This window comes from Rhodnius prolixus, unplaced genomic scaffold, assembly GCF_049639745.1.
Source record: "Rhodnius prolixus isolate KJV_2025 unplaced genomic scaffold, Rpr scaffold_16, whole genome shotgun sequence".
Taxonomy (NCBI): Eukaryota; Metazoa; Arthropoda; class Insecta; order Hemiptera; family Reduviidae; genus Rhodnius; species Rhodnius prolixus.
The window spans coordinates 1354251-1381679 of NW_027411616.1; the positions used below are offsets into that span (position 1 = coordinate 1354251).

The 27429-nt window shown below is 35.0% G+C and overlaps 1 protein-coding gene across 2 annotated transcripts; it reads left to right on the top strand.

Moving 5' to 3' along the window:
- The first annotated feature begins 279 nt into the window (after positions 1–279).
- Positions 280–26768, top strand: LOC141457515 (protein rolling stone-like). Of its 2 annotated transcripts, XM_074134614.1 has the most exons (7): positions 326–438; positions 7278–7352; positions 8721–8812; positions 14988–15273; positions 17685–17810; positions 20135–20315; positions 23106–26768. In XM_074134614.1, exons 3-7 carry the CDS (start codon positions 8726–8728, stop codon positions 23323–23325), a joined length of 900 nt encoding a protein of 299 aa, XP_073990715.1. In that variant the 5' UTR covers positions 326–438; positions 7278–7352; positions 8721–8725; the 3' UTR covers positions 23326–26768. The 2 variants fall into 2 exon arrangements, with proteins under 2 accessions (XP_073990714.1, XP_073990715.1); XM_074134613.1 differs by lacking the exon at positions 7278–7352 and having other exon boundaries at positions 280–438.
- The last annotated feature ends 661 nt before the right edge of the window (positions 26769–27429 follow it).

The window sequence follows — 27429 nt, forward strand, 5'->3', positions numbered from 1 at the left end:
GAACCCAAAAAAAAAAAATGATTTTGGGTAGTTCTAGATGGTGCAATATTTGATCTGAAAGTAGCTGAGAAATCTGAATTCTCTTCAGTAGATCTAAGAGACGAAACCTCAAAGAAGTAAAGATGTGAAGCCGTGCCCACGGAAAAATAATTTTTCCTTCACTTCCCAAGAAGACTCTTTCACCCTCTCAGATCAAAAGTAAGTGAAGTAAATAAAAGTGCCCTGCAAAAGTAGTTTGAATGTAGTATTGTAACATGTAGCCAGTACATATCGATTGGACGCGGGGTATTGCGAGGTGGGGAGAGTAGCATTGCCGGCACAGCAAATATACACCAACAGTATGCGTCTGAACTTCACTCGGCAAGTTCGCACGTACACAACTTTTAACCAAGACAAACTATAAAAAATCAATCGGAAAAATTAATTTCCTTGCCGTTGGTGAGTGCATTTTGTTTTAATTAATTAAATGTTAGAATGTGTATAACATGATCACTTAATAGAGATAAAATTCGTACTTACCCATTAGTTCGGCAATTTTATTAAATCCTTTTGAGAAGAGACAAGGTGAAGAAACTTACAAGCCAGCAAATATTAACTAGAAACATAAGCCAGAAACTCTTATTGAAATAATTAAAACTTACTCACAGTTTGAGCCGTCGTTCCACAAGTTCTGGCTCATTTTCTTCGGAGTTGGAATTTTCGCTCGGTATTTCTTGTCTTCAGTAATAGAATTCAGTATTTATAATAAAGAAATTACTTCAATATCAGTGTGTGTGGCAAGGTGACCTAAACTCTGTTCATATAGCTACTATTTCTAGCTGAATAAAATCCGTTAAGAGTTTTAAGCGTGAACAATTCACACGGCCCTCTCTCATTACAATTTGAGTTGTTGACTTATAGTGACTTGCACCTCAAAATACCCAGAAAAATTATACAAATTAATACTATATAGCGAAATACAAATTTGGAGGTACGAAACTCAGTAATTTTTTTTCAATCTCTTCAGTTATTTCGGTTTGAGGGCTTTAGATGGCTCCCGTGTTCAGACCTAACCTTAACTTTCAGCTTTCTGCGGCTTTTAGTTTTAGAGATATTGCGTACTTTTTTCGGACTCAGGAAACTATTTAATATATAAGTGGTAAAAGCTCTAAATGAAAAGTTGGCATGATCACAATACTTTCCTTATCTCTTAGCAGATAAAGAAACTCAAAGTGAACACTTACCTAAGTTTCCATTACCGCAACCTTTTTTCTTGTCAACTGACTTTTCGCCATCTCCTCTACACTTTCAGCTTAATTTTAATACAAGTTCTTTAGTATTGAGATTGTCCTCAACCAATCGCCTCTCTTAGTTTTCGTTTTCCAGCTCTTTTCTTTCTTTTCTTCAGACTATAAAGGCTTCCTCAATACCATCCATTTACACTTGGGCCCGTCTTTCTTTTTCCCAAGTTACATTTCCTTAGCAATTCTCCGGTCTAGTTAATTATTCCTGTCAATATTAACGCTGGATAATAGTAGTAAAAAAGCTTTAACATTCGAATAGATCTGCAATGCTGATCAATGTCAATGATTTCTTTTCATCCTGTTAAATGCCATCAAATTTTCTAAGGCCCAATATAAAGGGAATATCTTATATTTTTAAAAAATTCTATGTTTCGAATTTCCCCCCTCTCAGTCAGCAAACAGAACTCGAGATCTCACTGCGGATATTCCCGGAACCCTAAACTCGGAAGTCTGCACGGGTTACAATACTCCTAGTAGATGAGAGAAAATAAAGAAAAACCAACAAAAAATCACTTGAAATTGCATTGCACAGCTTTATTATGTATTGATATTTTATCTCAGATTCGAGAAAACCCTATCTTCTAATTTTAATTACCCAAAAATCTTTTTCAGTCATCAAAACCTTTATTTCTTATTAATTACATTCTGTTTATTAAGCTTTCGAACCAACTACGATCATTATCGACGTTTTTGTAAATGGGTCAAGAAACCATTGTGCAAAATTAAACATTTTTTTATAGAATCCAATGTAACTTCGTTTCTTCATGCATAATGTTCAGAAAACATTTTTCATGTATTTTTTAAGAAAATTCTTTACATTTTTCCATTTTCAAGCTATTTAAAATACATTTCATTTTACAGTACTTTTATTGCAAAATCAAATAACTTTATATTACTTTTATTATTAAGATATAAAGATATAAAGTACGCAATTAGCAATTAGTCCGCCAAGTTAACAAGAAAGTCGTTGGAGTAATTTTCATGAAAATCTAAAAAGGTGAAAAATTTATTGAGTAAAGTGGTGATTCCCATTTGTCTGACCAAATTGTGGCGTCCTCTATTCGCAATTAAATTTGAATGTCTTTTTTCGGTTATAAGGTGTATTCAGTCACATACATTGACCGTTTTGTAAAAACCACTTCCCTAATTCAAAGACCTCAGTACGGATGTTTCCAGAGAAACTCTAAATAGAAAAGCAGCACGATTGCCTAGTACAGAAAGAGGTAGTAAAAAAATATACGAAGCTCCACACTGTTATTTGCGAGCTTAAGGTTTTTACGCTGTCGTATAGAGTATTTGTAAAAAAATAAACAATAAAAAAAATTATCCATACACTTAATAATACAATTCATAAATAATTCTAAAATAGAACAAAATATTTTAAAGTTTGTGAGAAAGTTAAACATTAACTATTTCCAATAATTACGACAAATAATCTTTTGTATTCGCCAGTATGTAGTGTTTATTTCTTATACTTAAGATAAATGTGGCATGTAGGACTAACCATGATAACATACATCACACTGGTAAATCTTTGACCATTGTTTAAAGTGATTGACAAAATAATTTTATTCTAAGGATAATAACTCTCAGGAAAATAAATCTTAGAATAAAAAAAGTAGATAAATGAAGGCCTAATCTGGCTGGTTAAATATTAAGCAAACAATTTTTTTTTTATATTGACGAAATGAAAATGAATATGAAACATTAAATAAAATTATTTATATGCAGGGTGAAGCAGTAAGTATTGTCTATAGGCTTACTGTGTGCAGTACATCTAAAGTGCAGTTCAATGACGTATTGGCCAACTTGATATTTTCCACTGTTCTTGAGTGACGTCACTTTAATTTTTTTTTCTAAAATCATTACTTTTTTCCAATAAAAATGTTATTACTCAGAAAGTTTTAGTCCGAATTCGATTCTGATGACACGGTTAGAAAGACTGATAAATTTTCTAAAAATTGACAACATTTTTAAGCATAAATCTTCTCCAAACAACCTCAATCTTCCTTCGGATACTGGAAAAATAAAAGTAATCTAAATTTTTAAGAAAACTCATTAGGCCCTTATGTGATCATTATCAGACCTAGGTGCTAGCATTTTTCATAAAAGTTTCCTTGTTTAATGGGCTTTCAAACGGTATATCATTTTCCAGGATTCCTTTTATCTTCGTATGAGAAATTACGTTTGTTTTACAAGAAAACGTGTTGACGAGCACTCAAGAGTGTTAGTTATCAAGTTGTTTAATTCATTGAAAACTCTTTTAAATGGACCAGTAGTCAATTTTAAAGTAGGCTCTCTTAAAATAAGAAAGTCAAAGGTTACAAATTGCACTTGAAAAAAAAAGAAATCTAAACTTTCTGAAATATTTTATTAAAATATTTTAAACAAGTGCTATTTTTATAAAAAAAAAAATTCATATAGTTTGTATTTACTCCAAATTACAATTTCACACACAACTACTATTTCCTAGAATACATATTAAAACACAAATTAATATGAATGAATGAAGCTGAAGCAAGGCTAAGAGGGATCGGAAATGGCAAGCTTGTGGCGGAGAAGTGATGATAATAGTGAATTTTAAAATCAGAGGGTGAAGGGGATTGACCAGTGAAGAATTCTAAGAGAAGTGGCAGGCATTAGGAAGGATTTAACAAAGGCTACTCTCCTGCGGGAAGGAATGTAAATGTCATAAGAACGAGAGCGGGGATGCACAGATGATTTCAATTTGAGGAATTGAAGAATCTATGCAAGTCTTTGGGGTTGAATAGCTATGGAGGTCCCCAGTTCTTGGGGCGGTGTTTAGTGAGGGCGCAAGTGTACAGGTTTTGTGCCCTCTGGGCTTTTCTAATATTTTTACTAAATTACATATATTTACAAACTATATTTGGGCTCATAATGTATTCAGAGGTTGGCGCATTTCGATACTTATTCCAAATGCACTTATTCAAAGATACAAAAGTAAATTATAAAATTTATTTACTTGTAAACAAGTTTGTGAACTTAGTAATAAAGGGAAGTGTTTCTTGGGATTACGGAGTGACCATCACATTCTGATATTCCCTACAGAGGGTATATCCTCCTACTGGAGAAGGGCTGGCGCCAGAGGGTGCTCCCCGTTCCCTGGAATTGCTCAAGAGAGCCTGGGCGGTTACCAAGAGTGAAGGGATGTATATTCTCCTTAGAACTTAGAGCTTTATGAGGAGGGTTACATGGGGCACAGAAAGGTTATTTACTACCAGCTCCTCTTTTCTTAGTGCTTCCCTGGAAAACATGGTTGTCTCTTGATTTGGGCGGGAGAAATTCTTAGAACTCCTGGAGAGCGTTGGGGTGTGTCGCGATAAAGAGCTCTCACGCTTTCTAGAGAGCCTGGCAATTTACCAGGCAATTTATTTTATTAAGTTTATCCATCCTATCTGGATCCCTGTACCCTATCCTGGGCGAGCTTTTTTCAAAATATTCTTGGAGAAGAATATTATGAGAAGTATCGGTTCCGATTCCTCTTTTTAGAACTTCCCTGAGTGAGTTGTTTCATCAATATCTTGGGAAACTTTCCCTAAAAATGAAAAATAAACAACTTTCCGTATAAGCCCGTGAATGCAGAAAAATAAGTGAGATGATGGCCGTATGGTGTAAATTTTGAACCACAAGATTGCAATACTTATCCCTGCAGACCCGAAAAAGAAATAATAGCGATAGAATCAATACAATTAAGGATAGTAAGGACTCTCGTTGGCCCTGTGAAGGAGCAAAATAACAATAATAAAAGACATGGTAAGATGTAAGCTCACCCACTCGTGGCCAAATATTGGTTAACGGTCTAACAGTGCTAGGGAAAGCAGCCAAGCATGTACACAAAGGCACCTGTTTTGTTGTGTGCGTAATCGTCAGCTGTATACAATGGAAAGCTCTGAGCCTTCTTATGACAGTTGCTGTCAGTGCTGCCACCCCGGTAATTTGCCGAAAAGACAGGGCGCAAAAAACTAACTGTAACAACGGAGTTAAATATTGATGGGTTGTCACTCCTGTTTCGCTCCCCATTTTCCCACACTTCTCTTGGAAAATTTTACATAAAAATCATAAGATCTTTCATCAGGTAAACTCTCATTTGCAATTAAATTAAAGTAGACACAAAAAATGTGTCAACATTTTCGTTTGCTATCAGTTTTTGTAAGTACACACTATCGATGTTTTCGCTCTACTTTAGTTTTTAAAATACAATTAACATACTTTAATTGAGAGTTAATTGGCGCCTATTCTGATGTGTAATAAAAATTAGTGCCGGCATATTAAACTGCTAGCAAGTTCAAAAATAAGGCTCAGGATAAATGAATTTAAGGAGGTGATAATATGAGTGAATTTGATTCTAGAGAAACATCGTATCCTACACATTGTGCGAATTAGGAACGGTTTCTTACAATTTTGTGTGATTATAAATGATCAATACTGCGCAATAAAGCACCAACTTACGAAGTCAATTTACACAACTAAACCCAAAAAGTTCTGGGAGAACGTAAAAAAACAACAAAGAATTATGGCTACTACTTTTAAAATTCTACAAATGCTCTGATTGTTAACATTTAACATAAGTGAACAGATTTCACAAGTAGCCGCCTGCATAGTGCTGTTACCTCGAGATCACTGTTTGTACATATATTGTTTACACTTGTTGTTACTGTTTTTACATTATCTTGAGAAACATATTCCTATGCATATATGCGGTTTCCGATAGCATGCATTTAACCAATTTCCCTCCACCTCTAGCATGTGTTTATTAGAGGAGTAAAAGCCGACACTATAACTCTTCAGAAGGGTATTTTAAAAATTGATACTTTGCGAAAGGGATTGTATCAGCGAAATAAATATTGACTAATTCCGCCCAAAATTAATAAAATTTAAGGACTCAAAGGCCTCAAATTCTAACAACAGTTAACTAGATCATAGAATAAATAAGATAGAACAGATCAGAACATAGATCTATTACTTGTAAGATTCGCGGGTTTCTTTAGTATGGGTGAAGTTAAACTCGTCTTTTTGTCCAGAAATTTTTTTAGAACAATGATTTTAGTGGGGTTTTGTGGAAGATGTGACGTCACACTTTCTTTAACAGAATCATTTGAATAAAATGATTCAATTTTTGTACGATATCGAAATTTATCTTTTCTGATGGAACTCCTAAGTTCAAGATAATTTAATTACGCATATTTTGGGTAGAAAAAACAGTTTGCTTGTTAACTTAATTTATTTTCCACAGATTCCAAACAATTTTTAGTCTCTTTGATGGAAATATCTCATCTACTTTTAAGGTTTCGGCCAGAGGAGCTACTTTTATAATTGTTTTTTCGTTTACTCGTAAACTTGATGTATTACATTGCAACCTGAACATTGACAGCCAATTAAAGGATATTTGTTTAGTTTTAACGCAAAAATGTTTTTTTTTTACTTAGCCCTATTTTAGCACAACGCACTTTGTCCAATGTTGTTCCAATTCACAGATTTTATCCCTGAAGATCCTGGAAGGCAGTGGTGGCTAATATTTAGAGTTTCACAAATGAATCACCAAGTGAACCATATCCAATCTATCTATAATATCGATAACCATATCTAATCTATGAACCATAAAGTACGACCTAATAGCTTTTCCCCCTTTCTATAAATTTTTCGGCAACTGACAAAGGATTCATCTGGACGAAACGTGAGCTAGGCCTGTCTAGCAGTTTGGTTCGAAACCTTTTTCTCATGGAATGAGGGAGCTGTGTCAACTTGCCGTCAATTGTAATATTTTGTTAACGTGAACAACTATCAACTATCTCACTAGAGCCAGTTCTAACTTTCAGGCAAATTTAATCGCCTAAACTGGGGTAAGAGAAACTCGCCTGAGTGTTCACACCAGAATTATTTCCTTTTGAAATGCGATCATTTTGTGTGCACTAAATTAATTTGTAATCTACAAATATTTAACATAGTGTTTTCTAATTAAATACTCTTAACAAGATGGCGACAATAACGGGACATGGTGTATTATTCTGAGCTGATGATCTAAGGCCCCATGCAGATATCTCCATACAGGCGAGTCCATCCACTCATTTATTTTACGCTTACACATCATGCTGCGTTTAACATTGCATATAAAACCCTCACATATGTATCTACAACACTTCCGAATTTTGTTTTAATTGAGTTGAACTGACACCACTGTATCTTACTAAATTCTCACAAATTTGACCCTGCTTTTTAAATTAAAACAATCTGCTGTGAACAAGCACGCTTTTTTCTTGATACACTATCTTAAAGTTTATAAATATTCTTAAATAAATACTCATAAATATTCTTTAGACTCCTATTATTTGAATAAAATTTTGTCGCATAATTTGTAAATCAGTTTACATAACAGAACTTTCATTATTTGAGCGTTTATCTTAAAAATCTCTGATTGCTTGGAAAAGGAAAAATAAGAGTAATAGAAGATTTCTTTTAATCACATAGTTAAAGCAGAAAAATAAAATGAAATTATGACTGTTTCAGTGTATATTTTTTATGTGGCATTTCAGGTGTTGGATTAAATTACGAAAAATAAGAGGTTGAGTAAGTATCATTGCGCCTTGCAACTAATGCAAGTAGGATTACTGCTTTCCTATATCATTACCCACATGCATTACTTAACTGTTTTCGGTAAAGTTAGTGGATAATCTTCAGCAACTAGGAGTATTTTCTTTCATAGAAACCTGATTTGGAATTAAAAAAAGGACAAAAAGTTGGCAGTTTGTCAATGTCCTTTCCACAGAGGCAAAAGTGCATTAGGGCATTTAGAGCAAAATACTGAATTTCATATACTAAGGCGCCTTCTTACCTCATGCTGAAGGCAGTTCCCACGTAAAAGATATGTGGGATTCAACAGATTAGGAGGAAATAGCAGCTGACATTTGGTTGGTTCAAAATTCACCTAAATTTCAGGTATCCATATCGCGATTCACATTCATCAGATCATTAGGAAAATTTAATCACTTCTTAACAATACGTCACTGTGTGCGAGTAGAATATAGACTTTTTTAGGATTTATTTGTTTAGGAGATGTAAATGTAACTCTTAGTGCCTTGATCCACATCTACACATCATTATGAAATCTTGATCACTTTTAGGCTAAAAGTAGTATTAAAAAGTTAAACTTACGTGAACATTACTTTCTTTTAAGAGTGGTAATAGAAATTACACTGAAATTACAATACTTTTTATCAACAGAGGTAATAGAAATTGAGTGTAGATACTATAGTGCGGCAAACTGCGCTGCCCATGTAAAGCATCGAGATTCTCAAAAAGCACATCTATGAAGTTTGGGTATCTCATCTGATTTTTTTCTAATTAACTTCAAAACCAGTGAGCGCTCCTTGAATGGCGGCCCTAACAGCGATCCTGATCTTTATTACTTTCTGTTGACAGGTACGATGGTCAAGGAGATCCTGACGAAGAAGCTGTACAATAAGATCTCACAATATGAAAGGTGTCCAGCGAACTCTTACTTTAGGAGTCAGGTAGCCTGTCTCTATGACATTGATTAATTATTTAACTATAAAATCTGATGTTAACTAACACCCACAACTCTTTCTCTTGTCACACTTTACGCAATTCAATTGCCTTGACACTTCGAGATTCTTCTAAAAGATAGATCACCAATATGATACGAATTCACAATAATTTTATTTAATATTACTTTGGGAATTCTCCAAGTGAAACTGTCTGAGGGTTTGCACTAGACTTTCCTTTCCATTAAAAGCAGTTAGGAAAGATGTTACGTGTTTTTAATGCTTGAAATCAAATCAATCACTCATCAATCAATCAAAACTTTTACGTTTCCAATGGCACTTACGTACCTTTTTATCCCAAGAAATAAATAACTTACCCCTTTTAATTAGTACTAAGTTATAATTTCAAGAACAATAAAATGAAAATGTCCTTAAAAAATATTGTAAAGTTTTTGTCCTTTTACTAAAAACTTCACAACTACAACTAGTGCCTGCCACTAGTTAATTTAATAATGTGGGTTTGATTAAATAATAAAACTTTAAATTTGTAAGTAATAACCTGATTTATTAACACATTACCTTTACTAACATTAACATTTACTAGCAACTAACGCTATTCATTACAGTTACCATTTACCACAGTCACAACAGTTTACTGTTACTTACTCACTACGTAAATACACCACAAAACTGTTTCACGACTGACCACTGGTCCGCACTGCACCGAATTGCGCTAGACTCGACCGCACTAACAAAGCACTACTCACTAACTGACTAACCGCCTAACTGGCTAACTCTGAAGCACTCCGCAACACTGACTCTCTCAAAACTGTCACATCCAAATTGTCTCTCCAAACTAACTTTCCAAGACTAACTCAAAACTTACTCAAAGACTAACTTCTCCAGCTGTGTCTGCCTCCCTTTAACTGTGACTGCCCCACTCCGTCTGTCTCACGCCTACCTGCCGCTCACTGGCAGGAAAACACATACTGCCACCACCCCAACTGGGGCCGCCCTCCTCCAACTCTCCGTCTCACTCCAACTCCGTCTATCTCACTCCCACCTGTCAATCACTGGCTGGGGAAAACACGTACTGCCACCACCCCAACTGGGGCCTCTCTCTTAGCTGGCTTTTACACAGCGGTGGACCGTTATAGGCTACGGTCACTAAACTCCTAGAAGAATCTAGCCCTTTCTTCTCCGGCTCAGCTAGAGACCGGCCTTTTGTTTATACAGTGGTGGCCCGTTACCGACTTTGGTCGCTCAACCCCTAGTACAATCTAGGCTTTTCTTCTCTGCCCAGGTCAACTTCGTTACAATATTACAAAATTTATCTCTTGAAACCAGTATTCTTTTCTGAAGGTAACTAAAGTATCATATGGTTCAGAAAAATCTTTATAACGTCTTTAAAGAATAATATGCACTGTTAACTGAAAAGTATTTTGGATGCACGCAGCGCAGCGTTTTCAGTTTCTTCGCTGCTACTGATGCTAGCAAACCTGTTTTATTCAACATTAGAGGAAAGTGGTAAAAACGGACAAGAGCCGATGAAAAGTGGATTAATTCAAAAAGCAGTGTTTACTTACACACAGCCTTGCACCAATCGGTGCATTCACATCAGGCCGTCGCCCTTATTTTTAGTTTTCTTAGTAGTGTACAAATAGCACAAATAAACGTTTTGTTTTCTTCTTCTGTGCTCTGTTATTTAAACTCTTGAAATTTGTTATATATTAAAACACATTATTTTGGCATGAACTAAAATTTAACTAAATAATTTTTTGGGGGGAGACAATTAACCTGTTGGCTGCTCTGTACATTATTATTATTATTTTTTTTATGATTTAGGCGCGTCAACATCTAAGGTTATTGGCGCCCGGAGCTTTTTTCAGTGCACTGCCGGCCTCCGGACAGTGTTCTTTCATTACAGACAACAATGTTCATCACCGGACGGTGAGCTGTAAGGAGCTCCTAGGAAGAGAAAATCTAAGGGTCAGCAGCTGGATCCGAACCCAGAACCTCCGCGTGGGAGTCCAGTACGCTAACCGCATAGCTATTCCCTTCCCTACATTATTTTTAAAATTCTTCCACGCTCCATATCTTATTTCCGTTCATTTATTTATTTATTTTTCTCGGAAACACAACATTGGTAATTCTGTAGAGAACTACTTTTTTACGAACGCGAGTGTTTGACGCGTGGGAAAGCACGTTCAGTTGCGTTCGATTACCGGAATGAACTTTAAGAAATTTCGCCAACTTTCTTCCTGTGATGGTTTTAGTGGGATAAAAGTGTTTTTTTTTCGTTTCTTTGGATTGATCATTATTTACTTTTTATTGTTAATTGGACTGTACTTGATTACCAATTTGGATTGAAAATTGTATTTATTTTGTTAAGGGATAGTAAATTTTTTTTTTAGATTATTCATAAATATTTTGATTATTCGGGTTACTTCCTTTTGGAGTAGTTATGGCTTGAACTGGATATAAGAATGGGTTAAGATTACGAGAGAAACGCTTTATTGAATAAAAAGCAATAAATGGAGCTGCTCAACTTTGTTTAGGGGAGCAAAAACACACTTTTTCGATCTATCGCTTGACGGCCACATGACAACGCAATATTAGATTGCCCAAGTCAGAACCAAGAATAATTAAAATAGATATGTCAATATAAGTTGGTAATACCTACCTGTAATGGTAAATGTCATAAATAATAACTCTAACGTCAACGTGCATATATGAGTATACCAACTAAATTATTGATAATGGACAGCTGTCAGTTTCACAGGGTCAATACCGACCCCGGCAAAGGAAGTCCTCGTTGTTTTGGTATCGTCCCTCTCGATCCAAACCAGAAGGACGCTGTAAACAGAAAACTGTCTGACACCATATGCTCTCTAAATTATACCTTGTAGAGTTTTCATAGATGTTTTTTTTTTCTACATCTACTTATTTAGAGGGGATCTGTGGATACACTTCTGCAGACCCGGGCTCCACCCTACCTTGTTAAGCAAGGTGTAGTGTTTGGAAGCTATGGGTCTGCACGTGTCATCCCAGCTCGTGTGGCACAAGGATCGAAGAAGATACAAGATAGTGGGCGCTAATGGCCAAGGCAGTCGATGCGCCCCCCCAAAAAAATTACTTTTATTGCCTGTTCGCGATAGTCGGTTTTAAAGCGAACTGTGGAGGCAAATTGCTGGATTCCCACTCTTCGCAAAGGCAATAATATTGGTATGCCTAGAAGAGCCGTCAAAGACTACGCCGTACACCTCCTCGTGATAAGCCCTTCTCACTAGAAACATATTCTTCTGCAAATACTCTAGAACTAGGGTCGAAGTTTCATTCATTTGCTACATTTGCGGCAGAGAGGTCCTACATCCTTTATGACTGGCCTGTTGGCCAGATGTTTCTTTAAGTGGCGCGTAAATCACATTCAGCTTGATGGCGTTTGTCCATCCGAAGAAGAATCCACACTCGCACGACTTTCTTCTGCCGCAGTTTATCTGGTTAAATGTCCTTGAAACTCAAGTGACAGTTGGCTTCAATATTATTCTTCTGTAGTTAAAAATTCCTAATTCTAATAAAATTGGCTAATACTTTCGTTTGTCAAAAGTAATTGAAAGTAGAAAAATGAAAAATACAGATCTTCCATTTCACTACGGGCCAAAGAAGACGTGGTGTGACATACATCGGTATAGGCGAGACTACTATTGCTACTCTTTACTAAACAAATATTTTGTACTTGAAAATTGCCAGCATAAGGGTCTGTGACACCTAAAAAATTCTAAACTGAAAATTTAATGAAGTAAAATTACTTAAATGATGATACTATTGTTATAAAATTTGAATAAAACAGATAAGCTTTTTCGAACGTTTCTAAATGGCTTAAATAACGAGCTGAAGTATGAATGAAATGTTGGGTACCTTCTAATTCCTTTTGTCGTTTAATCAACCCTTATACATTTTAAACTGTTTTTGTTAAGGAGATTTTAGTACCTTTTGGATAGATTTTTCTTTTTGCTCTATGTATGATTTGAACAACTAACATCAATGTCGGTTATAGAAGATACCAACTTTTTATTAATACCTAGTGGTTCGAACTCTCAAGCACACAGGCATTTGACATTTAAGTCATAGATTTCCAAATTAATTTTTATTTATATTTTCGAATGAATGTAATAAATAAGTATTTGTTTTATTACCATTTTAACTTTTAAATTAATCGGAAATGCGGTTTTCCTGAAAATCCCGATCGGTTGAAAGTCTATTCCGTAATGTTGCATATCTGGTTTACAGAGTTTCGTAACATTTGGTATGAGCAATACTTTCATTATAACTTGATACTGTGTGCTAGCGGAACTTTATCTACCTCTGGAGAGATTGCTTAAAATGAAGCTTAGAGTTGATGTCTCCAAAGGAATAAACGTTTCGAATAAACGTGGGAGGTATTTATTTGTAGGTAAATAGAAATTTCGTATTACAAATTAATTTTTCCTTAAGAAACGTAATAAAAATAAAATTTATTATTATTATTTTTAATTTAATTTTTTTTGGCTTTATGTACGCTCAGATTAGCCATAAATTTATTAAATTGCAAAGAAAAATCAAACTGGTAATAAGATATGATTGCAATAATTCCTCAGCAACTTCTTCCTTCCACATTTTATTAAAATATAGCGAAGATTTACAGTTGTTATTTAATAATAGTATTAAAGAAAGCCTCATATATGGCGACCAACCCTCTTCTTTATTATATTATATACCAACCAGACCCTAAAAAGCCTTATCTACATAAAACTTCGAATTGAATAACAATTCATTCATGAAAATCGATCCCGCGTCGATAGTTTGAACAATTGCAGTACTTCCCCTTAGTAGATGTAAGAACACGATGGCACTTCGATGTCACGTAGGGAAGCTCTAACCACTCATTGCTGCCAAACTTTTTCAAAATCGGGCAAAGATTTACAGCCTTATTAGTATTAATAATATATTTAAAGGGGGGTCTTACTCCCATGAGGCAAACTCCCCTCTTAAAGATGCGCTGCGTCAAGACCTCTAAAAAAGCAAATCTACATAAAATTGTGAATCAAATGGCACTTCATTCAGGATAATTGGTCGATGGGACGATAAATTGAAACAATTGCATTGGCTTGTCCACAGATAGCCAGTGCAGAAGAAGGAGAGACGGCACTGTTCGTATTCAGCACTTCTTGTCAGTGTGAAGGGCGAATATGGCTGAGAGCTCGGCCTTTTTGGAACGAAGTCCTGGGACCTCAAGATTGACCTACGAGTCTTTCAGACCTGATCAAACTGTCAGGACTACAGATTCAGTCCCAAACACAAGAGGCAGAAACTGCTAGGGGGTACTTCCTGGGTCGCAGTATGTACTGGGTCACGATTCCAGTACATTCTTTTGCAATTCATGTAGATTCATGTACTTACTGTGTGCACGGAATTTAATCTAAACTTACATGCAATGTAGGTTAGAGAATCATGTTGAAAATATAGATGATTCTCATTTCTACGGTATGTAGATTTAGGAGCCATTTAATTTCATGAATAATGTATCTGTCTAAATAACAATAATATTTCTTATAGCGTTTCAACCCCTAAATCCCGGGATGTGTCTATGATTTTCTTTTCTCAATAAAAGTACCATTGAATTCTTTTGAGTGTTATACTACTGTTACTTTAGATCAGTGATTGCATGAGATTGTATGGGTCCGACGAAACCTAGTAAGAGAAATTCTTGAATTTGTGCAGATTTTCTATTTGTATATGTATTTTAAAGTGTACGTTTTGATTTCCCTCAGTATGAAAAAGTAGTTTTTTTTTACTGAGGGTACACTGACTAATGAATGCACAGTTAAAATCTATTTAATTAAAAAAAAGTAAATCTGTTGAAGAGATACGATTCGTACTTCGGAAGCAAAAATTTGGTAAGTATGAGCATGCCTCGGGTCAAAATACTACTTGCATTGCCATCATTAGTTCATGTTTAAGTACACGTACATAATAAGGCGTAATTAAATTAAGTTAGCTTGATATAGCCTCGCGTAATTATCTATATAATTGTGTAATATTTATACATCATATCTATCATCACACTTATATCATCTAATAAGACTGTCAGTTTTACGATATTTCTATTATTCTTAGTCATTGCAAATGTTTTGTTTGTGTTTAGTGGGAAAAACGCACTGGAGGAGTTAGCAAGGCGTACGTAGCGTACAGATGGGCACACCTTCTAGTAGTGGCTGGGATCTTCCTCGCCTCTGTAGTAGACTGCGGCAAATCTGCTAAAAGTTTTACATATTATCTAAAGTGGCCAGTATTCCTGACGAATTGGGCGCTGACTGCCCTGTTGTGCCAAGCGATCATGGCCGCATGGCTGGCTACCTCCGCTGCTTCCTACAACTCACGTAGAATCTTTGAACATAGGCCCGACGCGTTGCTCAACAACCACCTAAAATGTAAGCTGTTCCATTATATTTTTAATTTATTTCCCTTGTAGCTAGAGTGAAAAAGTATTGACCGTCAAATAAAGATTAAAAGAGCCCCAATTTACTGCGTTATATGACATGGCATCCTTTTAGAATATCTATCCATACAGGTAATTACAGTTCCGTCGCCCGTGCAAGATCAAGTTAAATTAAAAGCTTTCTTATTCTAAAAGTAAATCTATGAAGGGAAGGGGCAACTTTTAAGAGTTTTGAGTTTTTCCCATTCTTTGTGCTCTAAGTTTTTTCTTGGGAATACCCGAGAAAATATTTTTAATGAACATTATAAATAAAGAAGTAATATATGTATGAAATGCAAAGAATATTGTTGCGGCCGAATAAATTGAAGACCTATCAGATCTGCCATAAATCGTAAACGAAATTAAGTAGTAAGTACGCAGTTGATCTTTTTGCAGAGATAAGAAAAATTTAAAATATAAAAAATGATGTTCAATTATAATTTAAAACTAAAATTGTTTAAGAATTTAATTTTACCGTAAGGTCTCTATTATTAGAGTTGACATGAAGGTTCGTTTTGATTAAGTGGTTGGGCCTGATTTATAGAAATTACAATATATAACTGTTAGCACAGATAGGTCTTGAAGATAAAAAATGGAAAAAAGTTATTTGCTTGCTGAGTTGCGAGTTGTAATTGTCCGTATGAACTCTGACCCTACAACCTCTACAACATCGCCTACACGGCCAGAACAATTGTGCCCAATATAGTTCAGTACATTCCGGTCGGCATTTCTCTTTAACATCCTCTCAACCGAGGTAATTGCCAGAAATATAAGACACACATCATTTTCTCTTACTGCGATTCTCCAGTGCTAATTGACATATTTTTCTTAAAAGCATCCATACCTGTGTCACCCTCGACTCAGAGAGGATATTTACTCTAGCCAGGCCTGGAGAGAGATAGCCATGCAATCAGGCCATGTACCCACTTGTTGAGCGTGGGTGACTGTATCGTCCTTGTACATCATTCCATTGTGGAGACCCAATTGGACAGAATGCCGGGACTCCGGTCTAATATTTTTCGATGTTTAGTTGAAACCGGTGGCACCTAAAGTGCGCCGTCCTCTATGTAATTGAAATTAACTGAAGCATTTGTGCGCACGAGAGAAGGAAAATATAAAGTTGGCTGGTTAGGTAATGTGTAAAGTAATGTGGCAGATAAGTAATACGTATGCATGTAAATAAGGTGTAATTAGTATGCCTTGAACCTGACAATGATTCATGCCTCGTACGGCCATTAGTTCGCACTAATCTATTTAAAGTTCCACTGTTAAAACAAATTGTGGTTTCGTAATATAACACCGCTATTTATACAATGCAACTTCTTTTGTACATAACTAAATAATATACGCTAAAAAGTCACTGTCCTGTGCGTGTTGATTGAAGCGAGAGAACACTATCCGGAGCTTGGCCGAGCACTGGAAAATCGCTCCTTGGCGACAGTGACCTTTAATGTGTCTAAATTTAAAATAATAAATAAATATTAACAAAAGATGGCATTTATTTATTTAATTTTTCAACATCTTCCTACTTGAATCGCAAAAGAATGTACTGAAATCGTACCAAATATCTTGTGTAAAATGAACTGTAAGTCGTGTAAAAGAAAACAGTCTATAGCTGTGGATCCAGTGCGTTGATTTGAGGGTACTTAAGAGCGTAGGTGAACTTGCCATCGGAAACACCCGATTAAAGAAGTGGAAGTGCTAAACTAAAATGCTTAAATCTATATCTATACATGTTTGTGACGCATTAAAATTTCAGTACATTTATGTGGAATAGTGGACATTATTTTTCAAGTGTCGTGACTTTATGTCATAAGTGACGTTAGTTAGCACAGGAGCGGACCCAGATTATAGGGGGGGGGGGGATTTAATTTGAGAATTAAGATAAGGCATTCGCAGTTTAGAGCAATTTTCTCAATAAAATTACCATGGGTTTCTTTCGAGTATTATACTTGCTGAAACTATTGTTACTTTAGATCAGTGATTGTAGGGGAAAACGTTAACTTCTAGGGGAAGGAGTTCCAACCCCTAAAGCACTAGGTGCGCCTATGTACTCAGTGCAGACTCGTATACGTGGTTCTGTCACTTTTTTGAAAGATTTTCTTCAACTATTATTTTAGAGGATTTTGGTGGGAGCTGTCACATCACTCTTCTGCCCAAATCAGAATTTTTTGGCAGCGTCCTGTATAATATTAAACCAATATAACGTTGGTTATATATTGGTTATACGAAATTTAAAGTTTAAATGCAAATATATAAATTAGAATTTGGAGAATTGCAGTAACTGAATGTGTGTGGAAGTTGGTATTACTTTTATTATTATTAGGTCATTGCCGAGATACTTAATAGTTTTTAATTTTGCAGCATGCGAAACGTCAGAGGAGGGAAGATTGCAACTCTGGATCAAGCTCTACTCGATCGTTCACTCCACGGCCGTGGTCGTAGCAGTGGGAGTGTCCTTCGTCTACTGGATATTTATTTACAATCCAGGTAAGGTAATCAATCGATTTATCAGAACTACTAGTTGCTCTCTTTCTTCTTGTCTTCTTGAATCGTGGATTCCGTAAGAAGCTACTCTTACATGATATATGGGATCATCGTTTCCCTCCGAACTACAAATTATATCCAACCCGTACGCCAGAGTCAAGCCAAGTGAGAACTTCCATCATGTTACTTTCAGGCATCAAAATTTATAAATAGCTTGCAAGCATATTGTGCTTGCACTCTTAAGCAAGTGTAACATGGAATTTTCCACTGGCCAATCACATTTCTTAGGAGGTGGCGTCACAACTAACCGTATCTTATGTAGAAATTCCTTAATGAAAGATGAACATTGGCTAAGGCTGTAATTCTCCTTATCTCAGTAAAGGATGAAGTCGCGCGAGTCTTTATGTAAAGTTCCATTTCATGCAAACCTGTTAAATCTTCGTTACCTCCTTCATGCCCCAACACAGCCTAATCTTTGCAAATCTTCGATTTGACTCAGTACACTTCCGAATCCTTAAGGGCAGCCTTTCAGAGAATTTTTATCTTTATTAATGTATTTTTAACTGCGCAACAAGCAAATATAGAAAATGTACAAGTAGAGCATAAAAATCAAATAGAAAAAACAAAACAAAATAATGAAGTACTAAAACTGTCCGGCAGGTCACTTGTATTTGGAATGATTGTTAAAAACTGCACGAAATCAGTAGCAGAATAAATCTGTTGAAAATGAAATTGTTAGGTTGTAATTATTTACGTTTATTTTTACGGTTATACAGTCTTATACTCTTAGAGGGGCCTTTGAAACTTAGGACTCTGTGACGTAGTATAACGGAGCGTGACGCGTGCCGCCTATCGCTGTCAGCTGACAGATAACTTATCGGCTTATGACGTCAAATCCCTCTCCTAGTAATACATCATGCAAACGTAAGCAGACATACCTGAACATGTAGCTCCAATGCGAAATTTCTACAAATTATTTTAATACTTTTCACAAGAACAGCTCGATTGATTTTCTTGAAAAATCACACAATTGTTCAAATCACATTAAATTCAATATTTGCAAATTTTGAACACTGAAAATCACCTCCAACCATACAATCTCAAAAAATGTGCGGACAAGAAGTTCACAGTACCACAGTTAACGAGCAACTCTTGTCTCTCTAAAAAGCATAATGAAAGTTAATACAGTAAAATTACTCAAATGATATCAATGAAGTATTAATGAAATGATGGATACATGCTGATGTGTGTACCTTTTAGAGTTTAATCAACCATTATACTTAACTTTTTAAACTGTAATAAATTATAATAACAGAACATCACTTGAAGGGCTTTAATGATGGACACCGAACGGTGACAATCATAAGTCCGTTAATGCAAAATACCGAATGAATTGAATTCGAAGGATGCCCTGTTTATCTCTTGACCAGGTGTCGTGAGGTCATAGATGCCTCAGTCTACGAGAAGGATTTGACGGGAGGGTAGTACGGGACAAGTTCCGGAGTAAAGGAAAATAAGTTGAAGCATCTTTAAAAATGTGGATAATTGTCACTGTAGATAATCTATCCATGTTTTCAACAAAATATAATTCGTCTAAGGAGTGGAGAATTAATTATTACTAAATTTATATCTTTAGTCGAATGACTACATTGCACATTCAGGCAAATATTTGACATTGATTTTTTTTTGTTTTGTTATAACGAAGATTTTTTGTTTGTTAATGTCTGGTCATTTAATTGTTATATCCGTGACAAACTCTTAACAAAGTACTCGCATAATGGTGGAATTAACAACAAAAGTTGCACAAATCATCTATTACGTAGCACTTCATTCATATTTCAGCAGAAGCGTAACGTGCAGCTCCCCAAAACCCTCTGAAATCATATTTCCAGAAATTGTTTTAATAAAGTGACTGAACCACCTTTATTAGTATATAGAGAATTCATAGGCATTCCCAGAAATTAAGGGTTTGAAACTCCTCCCGCTTGAAGTATACATCCGCTATAAGAAATATAATCTCTCGTTACATAACATAGTACTGTCCATCACCTTACAGTGATATGAAGAAGTTGCTAGGATCAGAAAATCTAAGGGCCAATAGTTTGATTCGATTATGAAAAAGTGGCTATTAGAAAATCGTCAATGTGATGGGAGTATGGGGGTATGAGTGCGCCATCAAAACCCTAAAAAGATGGAATGTTCGAACGTTGTCCAGTCTTTTGCATTGTTCCGCACGAGGAATTTTCTTGTCTTAAACAAAGTTGGCCAGATATTCTTGTTTTCAACATATTTGTTCGTAAAAAGTCAAATATTTCAATTTTGTTCAGAGGTCCATGAGTTAGATTTGGTTAACTATCTAGTCCACGGAGCCAACTCAGTCATTATGGTCGTTGACTTTCTAATGGTTGGACACCCGTTCAGGCTGGCGCATTCTGTCTACCCGCTGGCCCTGATCTTCATCTACACCATCTTCAACTACCTGTACTATCAGTTCGGAGGCACTGACAGGTATTTATTATTTCTCTTTTTTTCTACATATTGATCATGTCCTCATTAAAAATTTCCCTGGAAGAGAATATGTACACGCGAATGTGTAAACAGAACATACTTGGGTTCAAAAATACCTTTTGAGACATCCGATTAATGTAATTTCTTGTTTTTACATTTATCTCTTGGCGGATTAAGGAGTGTGCAGTATAAGAAAAGAATATTTTACGGAACATACTGATTTATGAAACGTGAGGGCGGGCCTTTCCGAAGAATCCCATCCGTTGCTCAATAGGCGTAATTGCTAGTAAATTCCGTTTATTTTTTTGTCAATACTTCTGTTTTGTTGGTTTCAACGTTTTTCAAAATGTGTCAAAGTGGATAACACAGGCGCCCACCAAACCGTAACTACAGCTTTTTGTATAGGTTTTGGTGTTTCGGAAATTTTCGAGGATCTCAGCCTAGACAAACCACTGTCCAGAACGTTTCCTTCTGACGTCCAGGCCCATTTTTCATCACGAGTCACTATTCGATCCAAAAATGGGATTCAAGCGAAACTTCCACACCAAAACTGATTCTCACCAAAACCTAATTGTGGCATCCTCTGTTGGGACAAAACGAAATATCAAATTGGAAATTTCGACTTTTCGTTTTTGAGTGACGGTGTACACTCGCACACTCGAGAATAGAATGACGGGATTCTAGTCGAGGAATAGATTAAAGATACTTCTGGGTAAATCAATCACCTCTTAAAGGCAATTCAGATTTAGAATTCTGATGCCTATAAATTGCACTGAATTTATAAAATATTACTTTGACATAAAATGAGATGTTCTTCTCATTTCTTTAGATGTACAACTTGCGTTTGATGCCGCCTGGTGGTCTGTTACTCTGCAAAACCCTTAAAAATCTATACCGCCTTTCAAAAAGTTATTTTTCTGATAGAAGTGCATCATAAAGCCCAATTATTTACGGGAAGAAATGAGGGTGATGAGGGGTTGTAAACAGGGTAGGGCACAGGATTTTGGATGTTGGCGTATGATGAACTTTTGAGACTTCCGTTTCCTGGTCGATGTGAGGTTGTGGCTTATGCAATGATTAGTGGCAGAGCAGTAAGGTTTGGAGCTCAGTGTGAATAGTGGCAAGATTATAAGGCTTATCGAAAGAGGCTCAACTACAATATAAATATGGTTCATTTCACTAAAAGGAAATTCAAGAAAACGCATCTGTCTAGGAGAGAGAAACCAATAAGCGAGAAAGTATCATTTATCTTGAGGGGATAAAATAGAAAACTGTTAACCACTAATCTTGGAGCTCTGTTAGGACCTGCATGTCTGCGAGAAGAGTTGGCAGTTCGTCAAAATACTCGTAAGAGCAGCAGACGTTCACTGTGAATTTGCAAGCGAAGCGCTAGTCGTAATTTTTTAGGGCGTTTTTTTCCTTATTGAAGTACGTGTGTGAAGTACGTGACCTCTGTATGGCACGCAGCAATGAAATATAAGAAAAACGGGAAATAAATGAAAGGCTGTTCCTATCAGAATGATCACGAGTTATAGAATTATTTCGCATGTGTTATTGCCTATCTGTATTAAGATGCAGGAACTAGTGGATACAGAAGTTATTTATTCAGGTTGCGTGATTGATGGAATGGATGTAGGGCAAACAGTTGCATTGGTTTCGAGAAGTGGCAATATCCTGCGAATATTTTGCCACTAAAACTAGATTTTATTATGATAAATAATTGGAATATACATATACATCGATGGGAGTAAGAAAGATGCTAATGTTGGCGAGCTTTTATTATGCATCAACATAGTCTCGTGCCTTAAATGTGATTTACATATTAACAATAATAAATGAAATAAATACTGTAAGAGAATGACATGTGAATGAATTCGAGAATCTCTCTGTAGATACATAGACTACTTTTGTTTTAAAGCATATATTGCTGTGTATAGTTCGTGTTTTTGTAGCCATCAGTGGAATTTGTTGATGAGGCAGACACTTTCTCGGTGGAACGTCTTATTACGTCTTATCCCTTATTACATCGAGTAATACTTTACTTAATGGATTTATTTTTTACTTTTCTACTTCAAAAACAGCTTCTACGTTAAAAAAAAAAAGCGTGTAATATTGCAAACGTATAATATTGCAAACATGTAAAACCCTATGACTTATTTAAAACATTTCACAGATAAATCGATTATAGACACTCTAGGAGAACTCTAAAGTGTCACTTCTGGGAATCTGCGGATTATCCTATTACTTTTATACTCTTTCTGTAAATACCCAAATTACCATGAAGCCGTTTTTGTGAAATGATGTCTTCTGAGCACAGTGTGCTACAGATCCCTTATCGTGATCAAACTGACACAATCAAACGAGATATGAGAGACACATTCCTCTTTTTTACCACGTCCTTAAGGTTGGAGTAGTGTGACAAATGCTCATCAGTCATATCTCTATTACCACAAAGGGGGCTAATCAAACTTTCAGCAACGCCAGTACGATACAGATGTTATGATATTCTAAATATTTTCCAATTAAAATCCACAATTTTAAGGATTCTTTAGGGCGGGTTTTGTTTTCTTATTTCTTATCGAACGTTGTCCTCAAAAGTACCATTTATCATAGCGAGCCTATTATTAGTATAGCCCACCGTGATGTAGCAAAAATTTAAAGTTATAAGAATATAAATTAAGACTTAGGAATTGTAGTTTCATATAATTTTAGGACATAAAAATATATATATATAAGTATTTCTTTTCTTTTTGTATTTAATAATTATTTTAAATGTTTTCTTGTTTTCAGGAAGGGTAATACCTACATTTACAAAGTGATGGATTGGAAGTATCCGAGCCGATGTATTGCGTTCAGCTTGGCTGGCCACATTTTAGTCTGTGTAATTTACGCATTGTTATGGTTAATATTTTTAGGTAAAAGAAAACTAGGTCTCATGCTAAGAATAAATGCATTGAAATCAGCAGGTAATGAGCTCCATCCAGTAGCGCAGACCGTCTCACTTGTTTAAGTTTATTATTACCAAATTTAAAAAAAAAAGTTGTTTTTGAAGTTAGTTATTACAGATAAGGGGACAGATTTTGTTAATAATAGAAACACACAAAATTAAGGCAAACCACATTCTGCTAAAGCCCGAAAGTTGCTATTTAAAAAATCCACCCTAAAGTGAGGAATATATTTATTTCTCTATCTAGTCCCTTGTGAGAAATTTCAATTAGTAAAAATATTTTTTACAAGATATAATTAACATGATAATAATACTAATTTAATAAAAATAAAAAGACTGAGAAAACTAATTTGAAGTGAGCAAATAAAACAAGGAAGAATTTATGTACCTCGTAACTATTTTACAAGTTGGTTAAGGTGCTTGTTTTAAAGAGAATTGTTTGACATTCGTTCAGCTATTTATTTTGTAAACTTTTTTTTTTATTGCAAGATTTTATAAATTTTTCTGCAAAGAGGTAAGGGTAATAAAATTAATTTAAAAACAGCAAGCAAAACAATATTTTATATAATTACGAGTTGGTTTTTTGTTTATTTTTTAATTCTAATTATAAGATTGGTAATTTCATTTTTATTTCTCTTAATTGGTGTAAGAGAGAGGAAGGATTACCTCCGTGGCAGACGTTAGACTTTCAAGCAAAGAGGGAGGTCCCCTAGTTCAGTTCAGGTAGATCACTGTCTGTCCTTAAATTTTCCTCTTCCCAGGACCCCTTACATTGTTGAGTGACTTTACTCGTACTGGAGTGTCATGCCCCTTACGTACTGCATCCAGCACGTCTTCTTCAGAGCAGAACCCAATGGGGGACCATATTATCTAATATGCAAGGTCACGCCCATCCGAAACCTTTTCTCGGCTCATGAACCGGAACCAGAGTCCAGCGGGTTAATACACAATAGCGTACTACCATTTTGGTTTGTAGCCTAGTGAGCAGTTTCTACTACTTTTCTCTAATCACCTGATGCACTCATGCGCTTACAGCGCAGTTCTTGCTACAGAAGGTTCATCACCAACCATGAAGAGCAAGCCTGTTTCCTGAAACACTTATCCCACAATATCATTATATCCTACAGTTATACCTTTGTCACTGACAGATTTCATCGATACATGATCAGAGGCAGATTAATGTTTGGTATAGAGTTTTTGCATTCACTTTTCTTCCATATATAAGACGCTAAGAAATCAAACAAAAAGAGACAGACTTGCTTAACGGGACAGGGTTCTCTAAAAGTCACAGTGAACCATAAGCTATACTGAGGCGCCTCTCAGAAGACTTTGGACCTCTTTATTAGCATTTATGTTGCTCTAAGTTGTTGTATAGCTTCGGTTATACTAACCGTGGGTTTATCTGTAGATCCTTATAGGTGATTTTCTCCATTAGGCTCACACCCTCTTTTCCTATCCAACTTTTAGTCACACACAGCAAATTTACATTTTTTTGTAGGGTTCTCACAGAAATCGGACTTAAGGGTATAAGTTTTTACTTTTAGTCTTTTGAGAGAGATTTTCTCATATTTGTTGAATAATTCTATTTATTTATTTTTGTAATCCATCAGTATTTCACTTACAATATTTCTGAGGGGAATGGAGCACATGAACAATTTTAGAATATCCACAATGTAAGTGATAAATCCAAAACATTGAAATAATAATAAAGAAACTCATAACACTTCGAAAAAGTGAAATTTAAATTATAAGCTAGGGATTTGGTTTGAATGAGAGGCCGATTACTAGAGGGGCTCGTGAATATTTGCAAGATAAAGAGATACTTCATTGATAAACCTTTTAGATATTGTTCCAATTTTCTTCAAGTCAATGTGAGAGAGGTTTTACGCAGATAGATCTACCATCATCATTACTCCTAAAAAATCTACAGCCACATTTACTGTTTACAAGCATGGTAAGCTTCGCTACAAAAATATAATAAACTCATCATTCATCTACTGACAAAAACAGCAAAACAAGGGATCGTGAACAAATTGTGATGAAAATGTATGTTGGTGTTACTGGAAACATTGCCATTTTATAATTTATTTCTATACTTAATAATAGCTATTTATTTTAAACTAAATTAATAATTAATTTACTTTAAATTAATAATGATTGATTTATATATATTTATAGTTATTTATTTTATAACTATTAAATTAAATTAAGTTTTTATATCAAATTTCTAATTTCTTCTAAAGAATATAGCGCTCCCTTAAAAAAAAAACCTGTAAGATGTATATATTGAAATGTTGTGTATTTGTCTTTTGATACTATATTTTGATAACATAGTTCTTCTTCCTGGCTCCTCTTAAAATGTTTCATCCCGCACTTACTCTCAAAAAGACTTCCCTTCAGAGAAATTCCGAAATTTTGAGGTCATAATCACCACACACATATACAGGGTGAACCAGTAAGTATTGTCCATAGGCCTACTGTGTGTAGTACATCTAAAGTGGAGTTCAATGACTTATTGGCCAACTTCATATTTTCCTCTGTTCCTGAGTGACGTCACTTTAATTTTTTTTTTTTAATCATTACTTTTTTCCAATAAAAATGTTATTACTCAGAAATTTTTAGTCCGAATTCGATTCTGATGACACGGTTAGAAAGACAGATAAATTTACTAACAATTGATACAATTTTGAAGCATAAGTTATTCTCCAAACAGCCTCAATCTTCCTCCGAATGCTGGAAAAATAAAAGTAATCGAACTTTTTAAGAAAACTCATTAAGCCCTTACGTGATCATTATCACACCTAGGTGCTGGCACTTTTTATAAAAGTTTCCTTGTTTTATGGGCTTTCAAACGGTATATCATTTTCCAGGATTCCTTTTTTCTTCGTATGAGAAATTACGTTTGTTTTGCAAGAAAACGTGTTCACGAGCACACAACAGTGTTAGTTATCAAGTTGTTTAATTCATTGAAAACTCTTTTAGATGGACCACACACCCTGTATATATATATATATATATTTCACCCTTCTCCATCTTTAAGTGGAGCCAGAATTCGAGTGTGCGAATGGAATTTCAGTCTTTCCAGAGGAAACTTTAAATCTTAAGGGCACCATTAGCAAAATTTTAGTTTATTCTTTTAGAAAGGGCTTAGGAAATAACTGTCAGATCAAAAAATTGATGAATTCAACAATTCAATCCCTAGCATACACAGGACACAGTGGCTACAAACTGAATAAGTCAACAGATTGACATAGAAGGTAATCCAACCAGTAATGTTACTTTTTACTGGGAGTAGTCCAATTGGATTTAAACTTCTGCTGAAGCTCCTATCAAATTTACTACATCGCTCAAACTCTCCTGAGACAAAGTGTGACTTTGTCACATATATTTGTCAATAGTGATTGATTCTTAACTCGCCCATTAGATATTTTCACTAATTTAAGAACTAAAACTCTTAATTTTCGAATATTGTATATATATAGTAAAATAAATAAAAATTTAATTTATCTACATTTATTTATCAAGGAAGTAATCCAATTATATTATCCAATTTTGAAATACAAACTTATTTCAGTAGGCCACTGCAGGTAAATGTAACCGATAAGGAAAACTTGAAATTAATACTGAAAGTTTTTTAAAACTACCGAAAGTATGTATTATTGGACTTACATAACAATCCATTTTATTGATTTCATAAAAAAAAAAATTACATCCATAGAATTTTTAGGCGCAAGGGCATCGCCAGGAGGCAGGTAGGAGAGTTCTTGACAAATTATTAAATGATCAAAATTGAGAAAAGAAGATGGAGAACTTATGAAAAAGAAAGTATACATATAATTGGTTCCAAAACTAAAACTCTTAGACGTGCGAATGCACTCATTCAACATAACAGCCTAGTGTGAGATTAACTCTTTTCTGCCTACATTCTAAATTTACCATTTCATTTTTTATCTTAATTAACGTTAAATTCTTCCCAGTTTCTATAAATGAACATATTTTACTTTTTATAATTATTTGAAGATATTGGGATATCATTTCGGTGGTATTCGAAACACCAATGAAGGTGAAGACAAGGGTATAGTAAGGTAGAGAAAGCATTTTTGTTTCTAAACAGACAATGAAGACAAAAGCATTAAACGGCAGATTCAGCATTTTTTATTTTAATAT